Below are 19,542 nucleotides of genomic sequence, written 5' to 3'. Positions count from 1 at the left end.
GTTTGCAATGTAGAATTGTGGTGGCTAGATACTAATGGAAGTTGATTTGACAAAAACAATTACCACTTCCTGATAAATACTCCAGAGCTTTCAGCCGCGTCTCTCGACCTTCTTTGGAGGATGGAGTTTGCTCAGTTGTCATGGAGACATTTTGATACGTAATTTCGGTCACATACAGACCATCCTTTAACAATCACCATGACAACTGAGCAAACTTCTTCTGCCTACGAAGGCCATTGGATACGGCTGAAAGTTCCGGAATATTTCCAGTAAGTGCCAAAAATCTTTTGTCAAACTACTATTTCCAAGATCTTAAAGCTCATTTTTATTATTTTATGTTATTTCACACACATTTGACATATTGTATATAAGCGTTGGAAAAATATCCTTATTATACCAATTATACAGATTTCATCTATATCGCCCAGAGTTATTCTGCACTCATATTAAGTGTAATGTGCATGTGTGAATGCTAAATGTCCTCCAATAATACTGGTTTAACAATGCATATATGTAACTTCTTGCTTTAAACAAAGTTATAGAAACTATACAATGTATATATTGATATTTTGTAAGACTTACAGTATACAAGTACAGAATGTGGGCAGGTAAAATTGTCATCAGAAAGTGACAAGAAAAAAAAAAAGACAACTGTGAAGAGCCTGTTTGAACTGCAACCATCTAGAAATGCAGTAAGTACAATACACACCACACTGTTATCTGAGAAATCACATTCATCCAATGCAATTTTTCAGTGTTCTGGCAAATTAGGTTGACATGGAAAATGTCAAAGAATTGTAACTACTAGGACAGTCTACAATTTGCCCTTTGTGTTTGTTTTTTTTTATATGGAGGCCCCCTCCATCACTACCAGCCCCCCCACCCCTCTTTTCCTGCCTTCATCCCTTCTTTTCTCTTAAACCTGTCACTGCCATCAGGATTGCATTTCTATTCCAGTCACGTTGATCACACCGTTAGTGATTCTGGATGACAATTATTCACACAGTGCAGAGCCATACTCAAGGCAGCTCTACCTTTGAAAAAGAGAAGGCACTTAAAATACCTGAGCCCATGTGAAACACACACACACGTGCACACGCACACGCACACGTACACACACACACACACACACACACACACACACACACACAGGCTATTTGTGTTTTTGATTTCACATTTTAAAAGCAGCACAAGGAATATGCAAAATGCAAGCAGAAAATAGACCAAGGGAACATTCATTTTACATGTAAGAGGCAGCCCCACTTTAAAGCACATTCTATGGGGAAACAAGCACTGTAATTTTCATTTCCATAATCTAAAACCACAGGTGGCTGTAATTTGGTTATTAAAAGACTACAGTGTGTTTCAGTGTGGTGTAATGCCATAGCAGTGAAGGGAAGACATACAGTATCATCCCTGAGTGCAATGAAGATAATGAGGAGGCTTTTTAACCAGGCAACCTGATGAGCCCCGAGCCTGCAGAGAAAGGCTTGAAACCATGCCCAACTTCTCAGCTTCCCAAGAGGCTTTTCAAAATTCAATAAATAACATCTGTAGGCGATGTTGGGTGCAGACCTAGCAGAGTGCGTCATAACAGAGAGCTGGCTGAACAAAGAAACCATGACGACTGCCAGGTTTCCATAGCAACTGCTGCAAGGCCTGGAGAGTATAATAGCACATCAATCACTGTCCAAAAAGAACTTCATTATCAGCAAAAATAAACCTTTAGGATCTGTTTAGTGTGCAATTGCCGGTCAACTCACCTCAAAGCCCAGCTCTTTGGCAAATGTGGCCGCCTCCTGAAAAAGAAAAAAAAAACACACAAATGAGCAGTTAATTACAGAGTCACAAACAGAGCACAATGTCACACTCCAGACGTGAAGTAAAGACATCTCGCTTGCCTTCCTTCCTCACATGTGCGGCCATGTCACTTGAGAATAAGTAACCTGAGTTAGTTTTGCTCTGCCAACCCCTAATTTAATAGGCACGTAGCCCACCCATTTAATCTATTGCCCCACTTTGTCTCGTCTTACCACGACAGTATGAGGTAACACCACGTCAGCCTCCAGCCATGAAACCACCACTGAAACCATGAATATGTGTTGGTATGTGGGAATCCCCAACACTGCAGGCATTCAACACCCACCATGTTTCTTTAGTCTCCTAACAGGTGGACTTAAAAGGCCCATACAATAGTTTATGCAAGTTTTTGATCCTTAGCTACAAATCATGTAAACGTCACATTGATGCTTAACTTTTTCCAAATATATGCTGTAGTTTTAGATTTTCAGATATATTTTTTTAACAATTCAGACAGCCATTGGCTTCTATTTATTTAAGTATGGCATGATAATGGGATGGCAAACTCTTGAAACTTGCTTAAATTGTAAACTCTTGAAACCAGATTACACAACTCAGTAAGTAAGAGTTTCATGTTTCAAGAGTTTTCCATTGGATTTTCATATTGTATGAAAATGAATAGAAACCAACGGCTGCCTGGAAAAAAATACATCCAAAACTTACTGCCTACATATGAATAGTTCCACCAAAAATGTAAGTTAAACACTTTTCCCAACTTAAGAACACATTTCAAGTCTGATAATTAACAAGAAAGTTACTTTATGAACTTGACTTTAAGATTTGTAATTGTTTATTATTTATTTACTGTAAACAAAAGAAAAATGTGTGAATCTGTCATTATTGCACAATTCCTACAAGTACCTAACCTAACTGAGATGTAACACTAACACTTTGCTTATACAGTACAAACAAAATGGTCCAAAAACCGGATGCCACAGCAGGACATTTGTAACCTTTACGTTTTTCTAATAAGAAATGTAACAATTCTCCTGGACAGAAAAGGGGGTGGACAATGTCCCAAATGACAAAAACAGTCAAAGAAACGATACAAACAACACAGTCCTAAAACCGTATGCTGATATACATAGTCAATATAGTGTGCAGTGACTTCTAAATAATTTTGATTACTCACTGATCAGTGATCACTGGTTACAGCGTTTGCAGCACTTTGCAGCAGTTCCAGTTGGGCTGCTTTCTCCATGTCATACAGACTGTGTATGCGTGAAACTATACTGTCCCTATCGACAACTTTTTAAAAGTTAACTTTTCATTCAGAATCTTATTGGCATCCATTTCGGCGTCTTGCGCTCGCCATCCACTCAAAACGTAACATCAGCCTACTACTCTTTGGCCGGCTCGCAAGCCCAAACAAGTGTGTGCGGCGTGCCTGTTGTTTTGTTTCAACAGCATGTGAAAAAAAAAGTTTGCTAGGCCAAAAAGAACGTTAATCTCGCGATAAAACAATTGACACCGTTAAAATGGGTTTGCGTTAACGCCGTTAATAATATAATATAATATAATATAATATAATATAATATAATATATATATATATATATATATATATATATATATATAAACAAACCTATACATTTGAATATGTTCAGTAATTGTGAATAATGTAAACAACCATACCAGTGTTTTTGGGACGTTTCAGGGTCTGCTAATTGATTTCTAACACTGTACAGAAATTAATGGAATGAATGCTTGGAATAATAGGGAAAACATCCATAAATCTAACACACACCAGCATGTTTAGCAATATGGTCAGCTGTGATGTCAAATATGTGATTTGTAGGCCAAAACGTGCAAAACCTCTGGTATGATTCTTTAACTGGTGTCAGAAGCTGTTGCTTGTCGGTTCAGAACGATGCCACAAATCATGACAGACAACCTTGTGCACTAATTCACTTTTGACCCCGGACGGAGCAATAAGTTGATGCTATGATTTTAAACAATCCAATTATCTGCAGAAAGGGGGCTGGTATTTGCCTGACCTTGGGGAGAGGTTGACAACCTGGTCCTCAAACAGAAGGGGAGGAGATGACATGGAACAATAAGGTTACTGGTCCCTGGAGGAAAGCCTCATGGCTCTCTGCCTTGGATCAACATCACAGCGCCAGCAATATGTCAATTCATCACCCCACTCGACTCCTTCAACACACACAGGGGCAAAGAGGCTAGTCAATTAGCCGCTGTAGTCAAGAAGCGGTTTTATAATGAGTCAAGGTGCGTAGTCTTTTTTTCCCCTCCCTTCGCTTTTGTCAGTCTATTGAAGGCTTAGGTCTCACATTTGTTTTCATTTATTTGAAACCACATATTGACTTTTCTCCTCAGGAACGTTCCATCACCGGCAAGTATGAGGCATCTCACAGGGACATGAGTAGCTTAGAAAATGTCTTGTCAAAACAGTGATATTTCATCTGAAATAATTTAAAAGAGACACATGAATGAAGGCTGGAAAATGATGGTGCTGTTGAACGGCACATGCCTCTATCTCACCCTCCGTCTCTCCCTAGTTAGCAGCTATAATATTTGTGAGAAAAGCCTTTGGAGAGAGTGTGGGTGTTAGAAGAAAAGATAATTGAAGCGATGTCTATGAGGCATGTGTACAGTGTAATCCCTTTTAGGAATTTATTAATTTCTATGAGCTGTTATGAGTGCCAACATCAAAAATATTTGGTACTCTAAGCTCAGCTAAAGCTAATATATTGGTATGATAAATACTGTACGGTGGTAAATAGGCAATTACAGGAACTACACATGCAAGTCAATAAAACTCAAATGATAGGCAATAAAAGTAATAATTTCTTAAGGGGCTTACAGCATTAATATTCAAAAATCTTGTGTTTAGGCTGTGCATGTTTCACACTTGACGTGTGCTGTTTTGGTGTGTTGTGGTAGATGGTTTTCAAAATGACGGTCCATGTGCTTCTACAGCTGTCGCAACAATGACAAGTGCTTCGAGTGACATCTGGGCAAAATCCTCTCGTGCTCAAAAAAGCATCTTGTTTGTTCAGAGATCGCTGTGATTGCATGGTCGCCTCTGATGATCCGCTCCGAGTCTGATTCCGAAGGAGAGCACTGTTGCAGATTTCGGGCCCTGTGAGTTCTCCTCCTTTTCCTCCTCGGGCAAACAAGGTAAAAGATAACAAGGCGGGCTGAGCCCTCTGCAGCCATAGTTAGTATAAAGCTATCAGAATGTGTGAGATGTTGCTGCTGTCAGAGGCTTAAACAGTCAAAGGGATATTTTTAGAGAGCTTAAGCTAATAATCCAGAGCCCAGTCAGGGGGGCGGGAGTCTACAATTTCTTGCCAAGCAAAATGAAAAAGGAAATACACACTTCATGCAAAGGGCAGTTGTCAAAGCCTAACACTTTGTTTTCCTTGACAATGTATGTGACAGGAGCCTAGCAGGCCTGGTCTGTGCAGACACAGTATGCAGGTATTCTCTGTGAAGTTACACATGCTGTATAGACTTTATTTTATTTCTTTTAATGAAGCTAAACTGCTCAATATGCATTCAGTCTTTAAATAATACCTTATCATGAACAAAGGAGCAAAGTGAGCATCCAGGGCTCTGGATAACAACAATAATCCAACACGATCATTACATTTTCCCCATGGTGCTATATTGAGGAACACTGATCATCACAACAAAACTATTTATAAAAAAATAGTTGTCTTGTTGTCCCTGTTCACTTTCTGCATCTTATGGCAGACATTTCTTACTGAGCAAAAACAAAAGAAACTGGAGTAGTTGTTATTGGCTCTCATGATAAAATATTACTAGTAACAAACCAAAGCAAGCATTTAGTGTTTCCTCCTTAGTGTAACAAGTTGTTGAGCATATGTCACAGCAGGAGTGAGAAAAAAATGTGTTTCCCAAAGAATCTAAATCAAAGTGCAAACCTCAGTGCTAAGGTTAATAAAAGTTGATAAGTTGAAAAGCATAACTCCCCAAGGCCATTCAGAAAATAGGCATTTGCTTGACCGTGTGAGCCCAAGCTGATGCTGAGGCAGAAATTGAATTGTATTTGACATTGTGTGTATGGGGGGGATGATATACAGACGAGGGTATAGCCCTGACAAGTTATTTACAACACCCCTGTTTTCTTCTTCCTTTCTGTGCATTTCAATACATGTTTGTTTCAGACATTGCAGGTTTATGCCTACAACCATTTCATGGAGAACTGACTTCCACAATTGAAGAATTTACTTAATAATATGATAGCCGGCTTAGTCCGCAAGCGAAAGGAGAACAGATTATCAGATCTGGACAGATCAGTTTGATTTGACAAATCACCTACTGTTGAAACCTTTCAAACTAAACTAAACATGACTGTGTCATGCCATCTCAAATAATTCAGCCAATTATCACTACTTACAGATACATACATACAACAATGGCAGATGACATGTTTTCCTCATTCTCTGCATTTAAGCGTAAGACATCACTGAGGCGAGTCAGACAGCTTCCATAAATGCCCAGTAAAAACAACATCTGGCATTCAACTCAAGCGTTTCCAGCCAGATTACTACAGCATACATTGCAGGGTGGTGGGTGAGGGTGGAGAATGAATAACTAATTAAGGCGATGGCATCAGTGGGGATTGTTAGTGACTTGACTTGGCCTTGGGGTCAAAAACAGGACTCCTCACCGCGCCATTAAGTGGCATGTTTCATCTCTACCTAGTTATTTTCCTACATGGGGGTGTGATCGTACAGGGTTTTTGTGATTTACATCTGCCATACACAGACAGTTTAGCTGGATTCAAAACTAGGACTTCCTCTAACTCCCAAATGCATTACCTTAAATTTGTCTTTTTATCAGCGTTGCTCTAATGTCCTGAAGCAAAGTTGTGAAAAATCACAAAAAAACACCTGCTGGCAATTGAGATTTTCTTTTTTCCCCCCTCTACTTTAACTTTGTCCACTGTTTACCAGATGGTGTATTGTTGTAAGATAGAGTATTTACATTTGCAAAACCTTCTGCAGTGCATAAGATGGTATTCATTTTCAACTTCTGTCAAACCTCTCTGCTCCCCTCAGGATGTGTTCATTATATAATTCACTGCTGTAAACTGCAATGTCACTTCTGCTTAGAAATAGGAATGTCACCATCATGTTTTTTTGCCCTCCATTCCAAATCCATTAAAATGGAGTATCTGTTGATCTGATACTAGTTCAGTATTTATTCCCTTAACATGTTTATTTTTCTATACCGTTTCCTACATATGACAGCTACACAATGCACACTTACAGTAAGCGTACAATAAAACTAGATATGTTTGATGGCTGAATAGCTCTGGATTATGAAAACAGTCTGCATAATGTTTTCCTATAATATTTTGTGTAGAGTCTAGTTGTGTTTGGTAAAACAGGCTTTTTGGTGGTGAGAAGCATGTCAGTGTGGTTGTCGATTCAGGACAACTTAAATGTCCTGAGCCAAACAGGGCATTGGTATCGGCTAAAATAAAGCTAGGGTTGCACGATATTAACAAAATGTGATATTGCGATATTGATTATGAATACTGCGATATCGATATTAATTTCGATATTCTTAAACATATGTAAAATTACAAAAGTTACGGTAAAACTCATCAAAATAGATTCATAACAACACAAGGTTCATTTCAACTGACAGTCATATTGGACTGGTCCAACATGAATACATAAATAACGACCATGTCTACAGAACAGGACATGTTTTACTGGTTGTACTGTACAGATGGGACAAAAAAAACTTGATCGGGGCATCCCTAAAAACCATACTTAAAAAAACTACTTCTTGTTCATTTTGGCCTTTGGGGCATACAGTTAATAACTGATTACAAGTATTTAATGTCACTCACTTGGGAGATGTGTTGTGTTTAAATGAATAGCTATATGGTTTTTACTAGACAGCAATAAAGGGTATGCAAAATCCTCAGCATTCACACAATTATGCCAATTAATTAGTATAGTACTGCAAATTGAACCAGAATCAAGGAAATAACCAAAAATCATTTATTTGAACATTTCCCTTTAAATCCATTTTGATGAGATTTGTCCAAACTTGAAAGCAAGTGCGTGGTTGACCTAAGCTTTCATGTGACCAATTTCAACAGTGCCCTTTCCTGCCAGTCCATTACACACCTCTGGCAACAGCCTCTACTCCCATCTATCTCAGGCTGCCTGCAAGGGCAGGAGAGAGGTCTCTTAGCAAGCCCACAGGGACGACAGCAGCACCTACAGCACAGGTCCAAAGGTTAAACAATCGGAAACATGTGCAGTACATAAATATCTCCGTTGATAGCAATCTTAGGATGAGAAAGCAGGGTTTGCATAAGAGGATCAGAACAGAGGATGTGACCTCAGACAGAGCAGGAGGGCATTCAGCTGGTCTGGTGGGGCTAATGGAAGCTGCGGCAGTAGCAGCTTTGTGCTGGGGGGAGTTAGTTATCAGCCTGATGGCCTTATCAGCACTGAGGGCCTCTATCACACATCTCACCTCTGGGCTCTAACAAGGGGTCAGCGCACAACGTCAGACTACCAGAGACTGGCTATCTCTCAAGGAACAACACTGGATAAAAGGGAAGATGGGGAATGGACGGGTCTGCTCAACAAGCAGAGCTAATGCAGCAGCCTTTACGTAGTGCTTATAACTCTCATTCCAATAACATTTCCATCTGATTGTAGAATTTAAAGATTTTATTTGATTGACTCTGCACTAGAGTGATTCCAGCTCTTTGGGGCTCATTTATAGGGTCAATTAATCAACTTACCTTACAATTAAAGTGATATAAACAATGTGTTTGGGTGCAACAGCAATTTAAGGATTTGTTAGTTTACTCGCTTTGCCAAACCATCCTCCAAGGCACTGCGGAGGAGGGTCTGGCTAATCCACACAGCATTCCGGGATGGGAGAAAAACGTGCTCTGGTTTATTGGCATTTCTTTAAACCAATCACAATCGTCATGGGTGGCGCCAAGCTCTGCCCTGAGCCGCTGTAAAATAGCCTCAGGAAGGAAATTGTTTTAGTGGAGCATGTGTACGTTCAAAAGTTGTTTTAGTCATGCAAGAGAAAACTCAGATTGGACAGATAGTCTAGCTAGCTGTCTTAATTTACCATGCAGAGATCTGAGGAGCAGTTAACCATAGTCCTCATAAATCGACCAGAGTTTAAAATTCCAACACAAAGAAAGCGGTAGGAAACGAACACCGGCGAAAAGACATGCATCTGGCAGAATTTCCTGCGGCACCGGAGCAATCCCGGAAGTGGAACGTCGTGGATATAGACTAGGGATTTGTTAACGTTAGTTGAGTTTAAGTTCTCTGAATACCTTCTAGTTATAAACCTGCACAAACCCACTATTATCTGCCAAAGTGATCACTATGCTGGTTGTTTCACATAACAAAATGGTATTTTCTCTCTCTGATTATAAGAAAAAAAAGATTTTGGGTTTTTCCATGCACCAATCAGAAAGTAACAAAATAAAAATCCACAACACATTGAGTTGCTTGCTCATGTTGCATGTGAGTCAAACCTGATCAAAACACGCCCACACAGTCCTGATGACCCAGATTAGGTAACCTTTAGAGTTTTAACTACTATTAATTTGTAACTAAAATATGTTCTTTCAAAATATAAGTTTGATTGTTGCTTATTTAATCACAAATAGTTAGTATTATAGAGAAATACAAGATAAAACCTAGTTTTTGGGTGCTTTTACTTGCTTATATCACTGTGCAATTTTGCGGTCATGTTTGTGTCATCCAATATGGTTATTATCTTAGTTTATCTCTGTTTTGCATGCATATTTGTTATCTTTGCAGATGGTTTATTGTGTGTAAACTTTACTTCAAATAATGACCTCTAGAATGGTAATAATGATTATTCGCTTATTTTTCACTCTGGGTAAAAACAGTCTTTGTTGAAAAGTCTGCTATAAAACTTTTTGATGAGGTTGAACCCAACTTCATCGCAGTCCATCAGTTTTCCAGCAGCTTATTATCCAGTAAATTCAACAGACATTTGTTTGCAGGCGCTGCAAACAAAAGGTCAAGAAAGCAACCTGCTTTTTTTTCTGCAGTGAACTATTGAGAACAGTGACCATGCCCTCCTGTGTATAATAAACATATGAGCATTTGGCCTGCTCTATTTACCCCCTAATGAGAAACAAAGATCTGCTCAGGAGGGACTTGCATGCTTCAGACAATAAAAAACCCAGGGAGGAAAACAAGCTCTGAGAATAAGTCAAACCGTTTGTGTGCACAAGGGACATGAGAGCTTTGTCTGAATAAATTGGCCATGCAAAAATGTAGACGATGTCCAACGTGTTGATGTGGCATAAGATGGCAATTTGCCAGATGAAAAGCTGCATGGAGGGCAGGGGCCCTTCAACAAGGAGGCTAAATCATTTCATATTTATGCACACAGCTAACATGCAATAGATGTTGCAGGGAGAGCGAAACCATGGCTCTTCTAGAAGGGAATACTTGCATGATGCAATCTAAAAAGCCACAATAAATCAGAAAAAAACATAATTTCATTCCGTTCAAGTGGGAGCAACGGGGAGATTGAGCTAAGCAGCATTTCTATAATAAGCCCATAGGTTTTATTATCCATGGCATGAGGCAAATTAATTTCTTATTACGGGCGGGTATATTATGCTTGTTGATTATGTCTCTGTCACTTTCTCATCCAGAGTTTTCTAACCATGAGGAGAATAGGGGGAGTCTTCCAAACGACACTGGAAAACATGACTGTATAGCCTGGACTGTGGGAATACAATCATGAGCAGACAAAGGTCAGTCCTCCCGCCAACTCTGTGTGGATAAGGGGGGTGGGGGTGGGGGGGAGGGGGGGGGTTGTAAGGCTATCTGGGAAGCCCACTGGTGTTCAAACTTCTGCGAGTCCCTCCAGCAACAAGCAGATATCCTGCACTCTCTCCTGCTGTGACAGAAATACACTGGCCTCTGTTCCAGCAGAACGTGGGCACTGTGATGATCTGCTCCCAGCACAATATCTCCTATTACATCCATAATTATTCTCCTTCAGAGGACTCTGGCAGGCTTTCTATCCACCTCCTTGTTAAAGATGCTCTATGGTCTCACATTTCACGTTGCACTGCCAAAGACCCCCCTCTCTTAACCCCGGCATTTTCAAATATTTCATGGTTCAATCCCAGGGTTGGGGAAGGCGGCTTCAGCAAAGCACAATTACAGTGGTTAGTCGGACTCCTCTGGTGGAGCCATGCTGGCTCCCAAAGTACCATGACTCGCAAACAGACAGGCCAGGAAAAACAGAGAAATCTTGGAGAAATCATTCTTCTCCTGTACTGAATCCTCTCGCTGCCTCTATACACACAGGAAAAGGCCGATGGGTTTAATTGTAGCAGTTGCAGCATCTTGTAGCGACATTCACTTCACTTGATTGAGTTGTGGTTCAGAACCTTTTTGGCTTGTGACCCTTGAAAGAAGAAATAACAATTTCCCTCTTACAAATGAAAAGTTGAGTTTATAAGCAAAGAATTGCACTGTTGTTCCATTTAATGCATTTTTGCTACTCCAGCCTCACTTGGGAAGACCAATAGCTTATAGCTGCTAATGCTACAGTATGTAATAGCAAACATTAGGGAGATATTGATGCATAACTGATATTAGTGAGTCAGTTTGTTGACTATTTACTACTTGTGCTACTGTTAGACTACATTTTAGCAACTCAAACATTTAAATTGATTTATCACAACATTAAAACATCTCAGCAGGAGTCATGCGATTTGTTTGCTGCTGGTGGCATGGATGACTGGATAAAGTGTTCCAAGGTGGCGACCTATTCACTCCAATAAAAGCTGCTCACTGGGCACATAAACCAAAACAGGTTTTCATGTTTCCTCTAATGCATACGCATTAATGCATAAGCATTAGAAACATTCGCTGGCTGAACCTGCAGGCTCTGGCACAAATGAATTGTAGAAAAATAATTCACTGATACACCTCTTCTAGAGTCTTTTATATTTGTATTGGACATAATAGCAAAAATTGTGATTTTGAATACAAATTATGGACTGTTTGTGATGCTCAGAAAAATGTATTAATCATTTTACTGACACTTGTAATGATTGTGTATTGGAAAACATTTTTGGTCCAGTGGACGTTATGTGACTTGCACCTCTGATTGTTGCCACTATGCCACAATTGCTGCACAGCCAATTGCTGCTCCTGGGGGATTCTTCTACTCGCTCTCAGTCAGATTGCCTAATGATGATGTAATTCAGTGGTTCCCAGCTAGTGGGTCACAGCCCAAAGGTGGACCACAGGTCCATTCTGAGTGGGTCGCGACTCGCGAGAATGTAGGTCAACTTCGAAAAAAAAAAAATATATAAACATTTCCAGCAAAGCAGCTGTTGTATTGCCCTGTTCTTGTCATCAGGCCTGTTTACATGTAGTCTCGCATTGCCAGACCTATCTCATCAGCGCTGCAGTATGGTCTGGCTACACCGCCTATCTATTCTGGAATAGTGGAAAAAAAACGCTCTGGCTTGTTTGCATTTCTTTCAACCAATCACAACCCTCCTGGGCGGCGCTAATCCTCGATAGCGAGAGGGTAGAAACATCCGGGAGGCGGTCAGGCTGTATCCCAGCAATGTATATCTGTCGAGCCAGACTAGTTTACATGTTATGCTGTAAAGTAATATTTTAAGAAAATCATATATATTCATCATATATATATATTTTTTTTAGCCTGAATAAGCTGAATTTGTTGTAACTGCTATTGCAATGCTTTTAGTGTTGTTATTACAGTAATTAGCTTAAATTGAACTCTCTGGCTGCAATGGTTCTTATTTCAAAGAGATTTCAGCCCCTGTACTTTTTTTAATTTTAGTAGAGGTAATAGTTCATAATTTGTGAAGTGAAATTTAAGGCCCGCACAGTGGTTAGCATAGGCTCTGCACCGTAAGAAGGGGATGGGTTTTATTCACTCATAGGCAGAATGGATTAATTGAAATGAACTGAATGGGTATTAAGTAGGTCTATGAGGTATTTGTGTGGACTGTGACCAGTGGTTCAGCCGGTGGGGAACCAGTGATGTAATTAAAGCAACTGACTCAAGACAAACTTGGAAATTCAACGTCAGCTAAATTTAAATAGTCTCGCTTTAAAGCCAAGCAATGTGTATTTGCAACACCTTGTCACCAGTTGTCTATGAGTTGTGAGCAGTTCAACTAATAAGAGATTAAACAATAGTCGGAAAAATAGTTATGTAGCAAAAATGTTCTGCATCTTGGGGGGTCCTGGTCCCGGGATTGGGAACCACTGATCTAGCATTCAGCAAAACATGAAAATAAATAAAACAAGGCAGCTTCTGCATTTATAAAATCATCACAGCTAATGTGCGCTATGACTCATCATACAACTCACTGACTGTATGCCATACTGAAGGTCAATGTACTCTGGCGCTGAGAGGAAGGCACGTGACTCATCACAGAAATAGCACATTCAATTAAAATGAAGTTGTGAAAGACACAAAGGAGAGCAGCAGCTAATACTTCATGTATTTTCCTCCAATGACACATTGTGATTGTTCGGCTTCGCCAGCTTTAGAGATGGTTCTGTGTTCATCCTCCCAGTTGGCCTGTGGGGCCTTGTGAATAAACACATGGAGGTTAATGTCTCATGTTCTATCCCGTTCTCTGCAGACAGCTCTGACAGGAGGAGAGAGAGAAGAGCCTAAAAGAAAAGCTGTTTCGATAATACGCTAATCTGGTTCTCACATCTTTGTTTTAGGCGGTGAGACAGGATATTTTCCTCAAGCTACTGTTGAGAAGTACATCTCGAGTCCGCTGTAGGTGAGCTGTCAAGGGGAAATGTTTTCTCCCATTCTTTTTGTGAGAACACCCCTAAGCGGCCTTTAGTGAACTTGCCATTACCCACACATACCGACAGTAGAGAGCACGTACTTCCACGGTCACGTTCACGTCACCGAGGTGATAAACAACCACAGGCCTAGCCACAGAGATAAGGCTTCCAAGCAGTCTATCAAACAAACAAAGCCAAATGACGAATCTGGAGAGATGTTAAGAAATGACGCTATAGTGTCCATGTATCTCCCCTCCCTGCCTTTTTTCCCCCATACACACAGTGACACACAGTGACACATTGTGATATATATATATATATATATATATATATATATCAGGCACACCCCAGAGTGTCAAAGTATATGGGAGCTGTACCACTTTTAATTTGGGTATGACGTTTAGACCAAAAAGCATGGAATTTCAAGCGTTTCTTCAGCCACTTCTGTCTACAACAGTCGAGAACCCTTTTGCAATTATGTAAGCACATAATGTAATCTGACAACTGCTGCCCTGATTAAAAAAACAATGCAACTGATCTCAGCTGGTATTCTGTCTGGAATGGAGTGGAATGGACATTTCTAAGTGACCCCAAACTTTTGACCGGTTGTGTGTGTGTGTGTGTGTGTGTGTGTGTGTGTGTGTGTGTGTGTGTGTGTGTGTGTGTGTGTGTGTATATATATATATATATATATATATATATATACATACACACTTGTACACCCACTTCAGCCTGTCCTGGAAAAATCATTAGAGCCCCCACCACCCCACACACATTGCATGCAGATGGAGAAAAATAGGGCCGAGAGCCAAAATGCCTGAGGGTCTTTTCATGACAATAACCTTCTGTAGAGCTGCTTGTATCCCTCCACCTAGATCAGGGAGAGGTGCTGAGGGATGGATGGGAAAATAAGAGAGATAACCATACAAAATATTAGGCGAGGAAAATTTACACCAAGTACAGAGGAGGAAGAAATCCGTGTCATTTTGCTCTCATGGCCTGGAGAGATGGCAGGCTAAATGCTCTTTTAAAACAGCTTGAACATTGAAATGATGATAGCTCCTTTTGCCTCAGCAAAGCACATTAATACAGAGCCGAATGCCATTTCCACTTTTGTTAAATGGCTCACCTATTGAGTATTCAATTACAATGGCTGTCTCTCGTTTGGAAGACGGGGCTGGGGCCCATAAAAATAAGCTCCCTCTGAGTGTGGAGCTGCAGAACGCATTGGACAGCAATGGAAGGCATGGAGGGCTCCTGTATGGGGGTGGGATATAATGTTAATGGCAGGGAGTGAGGAGGTTGTTGGGTATTGGCTGTGGGGCAAAAAAACTATGCTCCTCATCTGTGGTACCGTTTTAAGGAAGCATATTTTTAAACCATTTGCGCAGATAAAAAAAAAAAGAGGCCAAGCACATGAAATGATCTAAATTGAGAAAGCCATGAATCCTGGCTTAAAAAACATCAGTCAGGGTGATTAATTCAGTCTTGATTAATCATTCCATTTGTCTATGATATGTCTAAAATTCCACAATACAAATCTGCCAGTAATGGTACAATTCTTCCCCCCCATTGTGTGGTTTATCACTTATGCTCAAATAGCAAAAGCAAATTGTGGCTAATTTTATCGGCGAAACCACTGGCATGTGTTTTTTCCAGCGGTAATGATTCCCTCATTCGGGCCTAATTAACTGCAGCCATTAAATGGAGGGAAATGTAATGCCCTGGGTTCCATGTCAGGTAGTCAGAGGAGGACAGCACAGGAGGACTCAATTAGGCCTGTGCTGTTCCCAGGTTATCACACGACATGTTTGCCAATTAAGTGGAGTAGTGTCTGATGTCTATGTGCCTCTGTCGGCACCATTTCAGGCCCTAGCAGCACAGAAACGCCGTCGCTAGCCTCTCCACCCCCCCCCACCAGTGAAGGAACAGACACTACACTATGCCCCAAAAAGGCAGTAATTACAGGATGGATGGGAGACTGTTATATAAGTACGAGGCTGCCGATAGGCCAGGCAGGGCCTGCTGATGCCAGGTTTCAAACAAGTACCAGCAGGATCGAGTTACAGCAGAATTACCAAGGGTAGACTCAGTCAGAAACACAGACACATTTCAACATTAGAAGCAGGCAAAAACAAGGGAAGAAACAGAGGCTATTGACATTTTTTGGAGTCTGTGGTGTTGTTGCATGACTGTTTCGATCAAAAGAGAATTGTGATCTGACAAGACTGAAATAAGATCCCAGTCATGACAAATAATGCAGCACTCAATTTTCAAAAACTTCAATCTTCCTCAAAATTATTATATTAGTCACTTTCAAAACATGAGATCTTACAGCTGCTTTTAACATATTTCCCCAAGTGTGTGTTGCTCTGTATCGTGACTCAGTAAGAGTGGAAGAGGAAGGCAGAGACAGGCAGACACATTAGCCTTCCCTTATGGCACATTCTGCAAGGCTATAGGAGTCAGTCTGCATGATCCTGACTGTCACTGACTTGTTATGAAAGCATCGCGGGCTGAGGCTGATCCATCACTTTGGGGGGTGGAAGTTGGGGTGAGAGGAGGGCCAGGGGGTCTGAAGGGGGAGGGGGAGCGTGGGCGAGGCAGCCCTGTTCCCTGTCACTCACCATGCACCACTGCATGACCGCCAACCTTGTCTGGCTTGTGCACAATGGGAGGTCTAGGGCTCGACTGTATGAGCAGTCATTCCCCGCTCCCTCCTCCCAGCAACCAACACAGGGGAAAGCCAAAAGGAGTCAAAACACTCTGGACAGACATTAGTCCTATATAGACCCTGGAAGACCTCACTGCTTGAGGCGGCTGAGCAGTGAATATCTGCTCTGTTTCCCACTGAATCTCTTATTTTGGCGGTCTTAGCCGGGTTCAATTCCGGAGAGCATGCCCCGACAAAGACTCCAAAAGATCTCCTTCAACAAACATACATTGCAATTATCCAGAGTCATTAAACTGTAATGACTGGAGGTGTTTGCTTAAGAAGCAAACTTCTTAAGCAAACAGTTACAGTACCACCCACCCGAAAATACGTAACGCTTGCAAAATGTACACCGTGGTTTAGGAGACAGAATCGTTCCTCACAGCAATTAGGGAGCGAAAGAGATGTGCATATGTAAAAGGGAGGTCTTATGTTAGGAGAGGACAGAAAAGAGGAAAAAGCTGTAGTCAGCAATAGCAATAAATCCTCAAATGCTGAGCAGCTTCTTCCAGTTGTGTCCTGCTCTGTGGACCCCATCTCTAACCCGAAGACAGGGCTCTCTTGAGTAGCTTTAGCAGTGGGGAGGCAAGTTCAGTCCAGTGATCATCCACTCCCCGCCACCCGAAGGTGCAGTTTGTCCAGGCGGTGCCTCAGAGTCAAGCTCAGCTGGCCTGTTAGAGGATACTTTCCAGCAGCACCACGGTCTGTGACCACAGCTTGACCTCCAACTAGCTACTCACTTCCACAGAGGCGAGAAAAATCAATAGATCAACCGGCATGAAATGGTGACGCGATTGAGATGAATGATTGTCGGGCTAATTCTTATTCATCTCTTTATGGGGCAGTGATAAGTGAGAAGTTAAATGGGCACTGAGGAGAAATGAGAGCAATGAGTGGAATGAAACAGTGGACATGACATTTTGATTTTGCTTTAAACGAGGTGAGAGGCTATAAACTATAAAGTACTCAGAGAGCACATACCTCCACCAAGACTGCACAATCCTTTGAATTTGTTGTATTAATAATGGAAAATATTCAGAAGTATTTAATTCGCATCAGGCAGGTTTGATTTTTTGGGAAGAAAATCTTAATTCTAACTTGGAATATTAGGGCTTACACATGGATGAATTGTGTTCATTTTAAGTTTAAAACACATGTATTATCATTGAGTCACGGCCATTTAAATTCATCAGGTTTCAGTAGGGTCACCTTAAAGCCCAGTTCCGACCAAAGACTTGCGACGAGACGAGTTAAAACTTGCAGCTATTTGCTGTGCCGGTCTGCAACATTGTAAAACCTGCAAGTCTACACCAATGTGACAAGACGAGACGGTGTATCATCTCCATAGCATTGCCTCTCTGTAATTCCGTTCTAACTTCCGACTTTCCAGGCTTTTTTGTAGTTGGATATAATTTATAGCGTCTTGAAATATGAATGAGGATAGTGATAGTGAGATACTTGCTACAGTTGCATTTCTAGTAATGATGAAACGACAAAAATAACATTTTATTTCTCTGAATCACTGCTCTGTTCTAACGCCGCTCCCAATCTTCATTCCCTCTCTAGCTCGCTTGACTTCTGAAATAACATTGTTCTGCACGTAACCTAGGCCTACTGTAGGTTTGGTGTATACACGTATGTTAAAATGCAATTAGGTCAAGCAGACAGTCCGAAACATTGCAAGCTCGCAGTAGGACTGAGTTTCCTTGGCGATTTAGCAATACTGACTCAAGTGACTTGCACAACCCGGATCAGTTTAGTGAGTGACTCAGAATAACCCAAATCCTTAAAAGGAATCGAGTTTGCCAGGCCTACTGACCAGCAGACCCTGCTATGAGCTGATTGGCTGTTGAAACAGGTGACGGCCCCTACGTTCTAAAACCAGCCAATGGCAACTTGAGAAGCTGAGTCGCATGCGACACCATCAGCTGGCCTTATTCGAGCTGAGATGGGCCAGTTCAGACCGCTGAAACTTTTCCCTGCAACTTATAAGTACTAATTATAATTATAATATAAAATTATAATAATTATAGGTAAGAATCGAGGTAAGGTATTTAAAAAATTGTACTACATTTGGTGAAGATTGATTGAGTCGTGAGTCGTGACAAAAATAAGACTCCAGAGTCGACAGCCATGCTAGGAGCTCTGTGAGGCTGTACTTACTGTATGAGCAGTAAGGCTTTTAGCTAAATGCAATGTCAGCATGCTAACATGCTCACAATGACCATGTTAACATGCAGATGTCTAGCAGGTATAATGTTAACAATGTTCACCCTCTAAGTTTAGCATGTTAGCATGCTAACATTTGTGGCTGATCATTCAAGCACACAGGTTTTTGAGACATCCTATGAAATAACCAAAAAACAAAACAGACCAACATGACTGAAAATATAACCCCCTTTGTGGAAATAAATATAGCACGCACACAAAACATCTCAATCTCAATTAAAACAATGTGCTGTCAAACAGAATATCTGTCCTAAAGAGGTCTCATTTCACTTACCGTCTCGTTGCCAAACAAGATGTCGACGTAAGGCATGACCTTCATCAAGGGCTCTTTAAAGAACTGGCTGATGAAAGGTGCTGAGAGGTTCATGCAGAAGATTTTGTTGTTATCTGAAGCGTGCTTCGCCACCTTCAGGATGGACTCGGGGGACACAGTCAGGAAAAAACCCTGAAAACAAGAAGAATATTTACTTACATAATGTTTTCCACAGTTTGACTGACCTCAACTGGATCAAACAAATTAATGTGTACTGTGCCACTTTACAGGCAGCATTATGTGTTTTAACAGCACAACATGGACCGAAACCCTTTAAACTGCTAATTTGTGGGTTTTGGATCCTAACAAGGCAGTTTTTCGTTGACATGGCTTAGTATTACCGAAATGACACAGGAGCCAAAAGGGGGGTAGCGGTAGTACTCAAACATTTATTTGAAACGTTTTCTTAGAGCATACACAGAGCAACAAAGAAGAGAAAAAAGGGCAGGAAAAAAATCCATCCAGGACAAAACCTGTGGCTGGGCTCCAAGGCTCGTACTGGAGGAAGCAACCTGCACGTATCCAATGATAGGGTGAACAAAAGTCTCGTCTGGACTCTCCTTACTTGGAAACAAGAGAGGCAAGT

At 41.0% G+C, this 19,542-nt stretch overlaps 1 protein-coding gene and 1 long non-coding RNA gene across 3 annotated transcripts in view; one reads left to right on the top strand and one right to left on the bottom strand.

Moving 5' to 3' along the window:
* adkb (adenosine kinase b) overlaps window positions 1-19,542 on the bottom strand; it is a 114,856-nt gene that overhangs the window by 11,211 nt on the left and 84,103 nt on the right. For both annotated transcript variants that reach the window (XM_031315052.2, XM_031315053.2), the window contains exons 7-8: window positions 18,918-19,088; window positions 1,764-1,799 (exon numbers count right to left, since the gene is read on the bottom strand). In XM_031315052.2, the coding sequence (XP_031170912.1) occupies window positions 1,764-1,799; window positions 18,918-19,088 (207 nt within the window). The remainder of the gene's footprint in view (window positions 1-1,763; window positions 1,800-18,917; window positions 19,089-19,542) is intronic.
* LOC118494251 overlaps window positions 1-19,542 on the top strand; it is a 60,237-nt gene that overhangs the window by 14,812 nt on the left and 25,883 nt on the right. Inside the window, exon 2 of the long non-coding RNA XR_004896367.1 lies at window positions 13,630-13,691. This is a non-coding gene — a long non-coding RNA (uncharacterized LOC118494251). The remainder of the gene's footprint in view (window positions 1-13,629; window positions 13,692-19,542) is intronic.

This window comes from Sander lucioperca, chromosome 22 (assembly GCF_008315115.2).
Source record: "Sander lucioperca isolate FBNREF2018 chromosome 22, SLUC_FBN_1.2, whole genome shotgun sequence".
Lineage (NCBI taxonomy): Eukaryota > Metazoa > Chordata > Actinopteri > Perciformes > Percidae > Sander > Sander lucioperca.
Note: the sequence above shows the minus strand (reverse complement) of the source record. Positions and strands in the feature narration are given on the sequence as shown.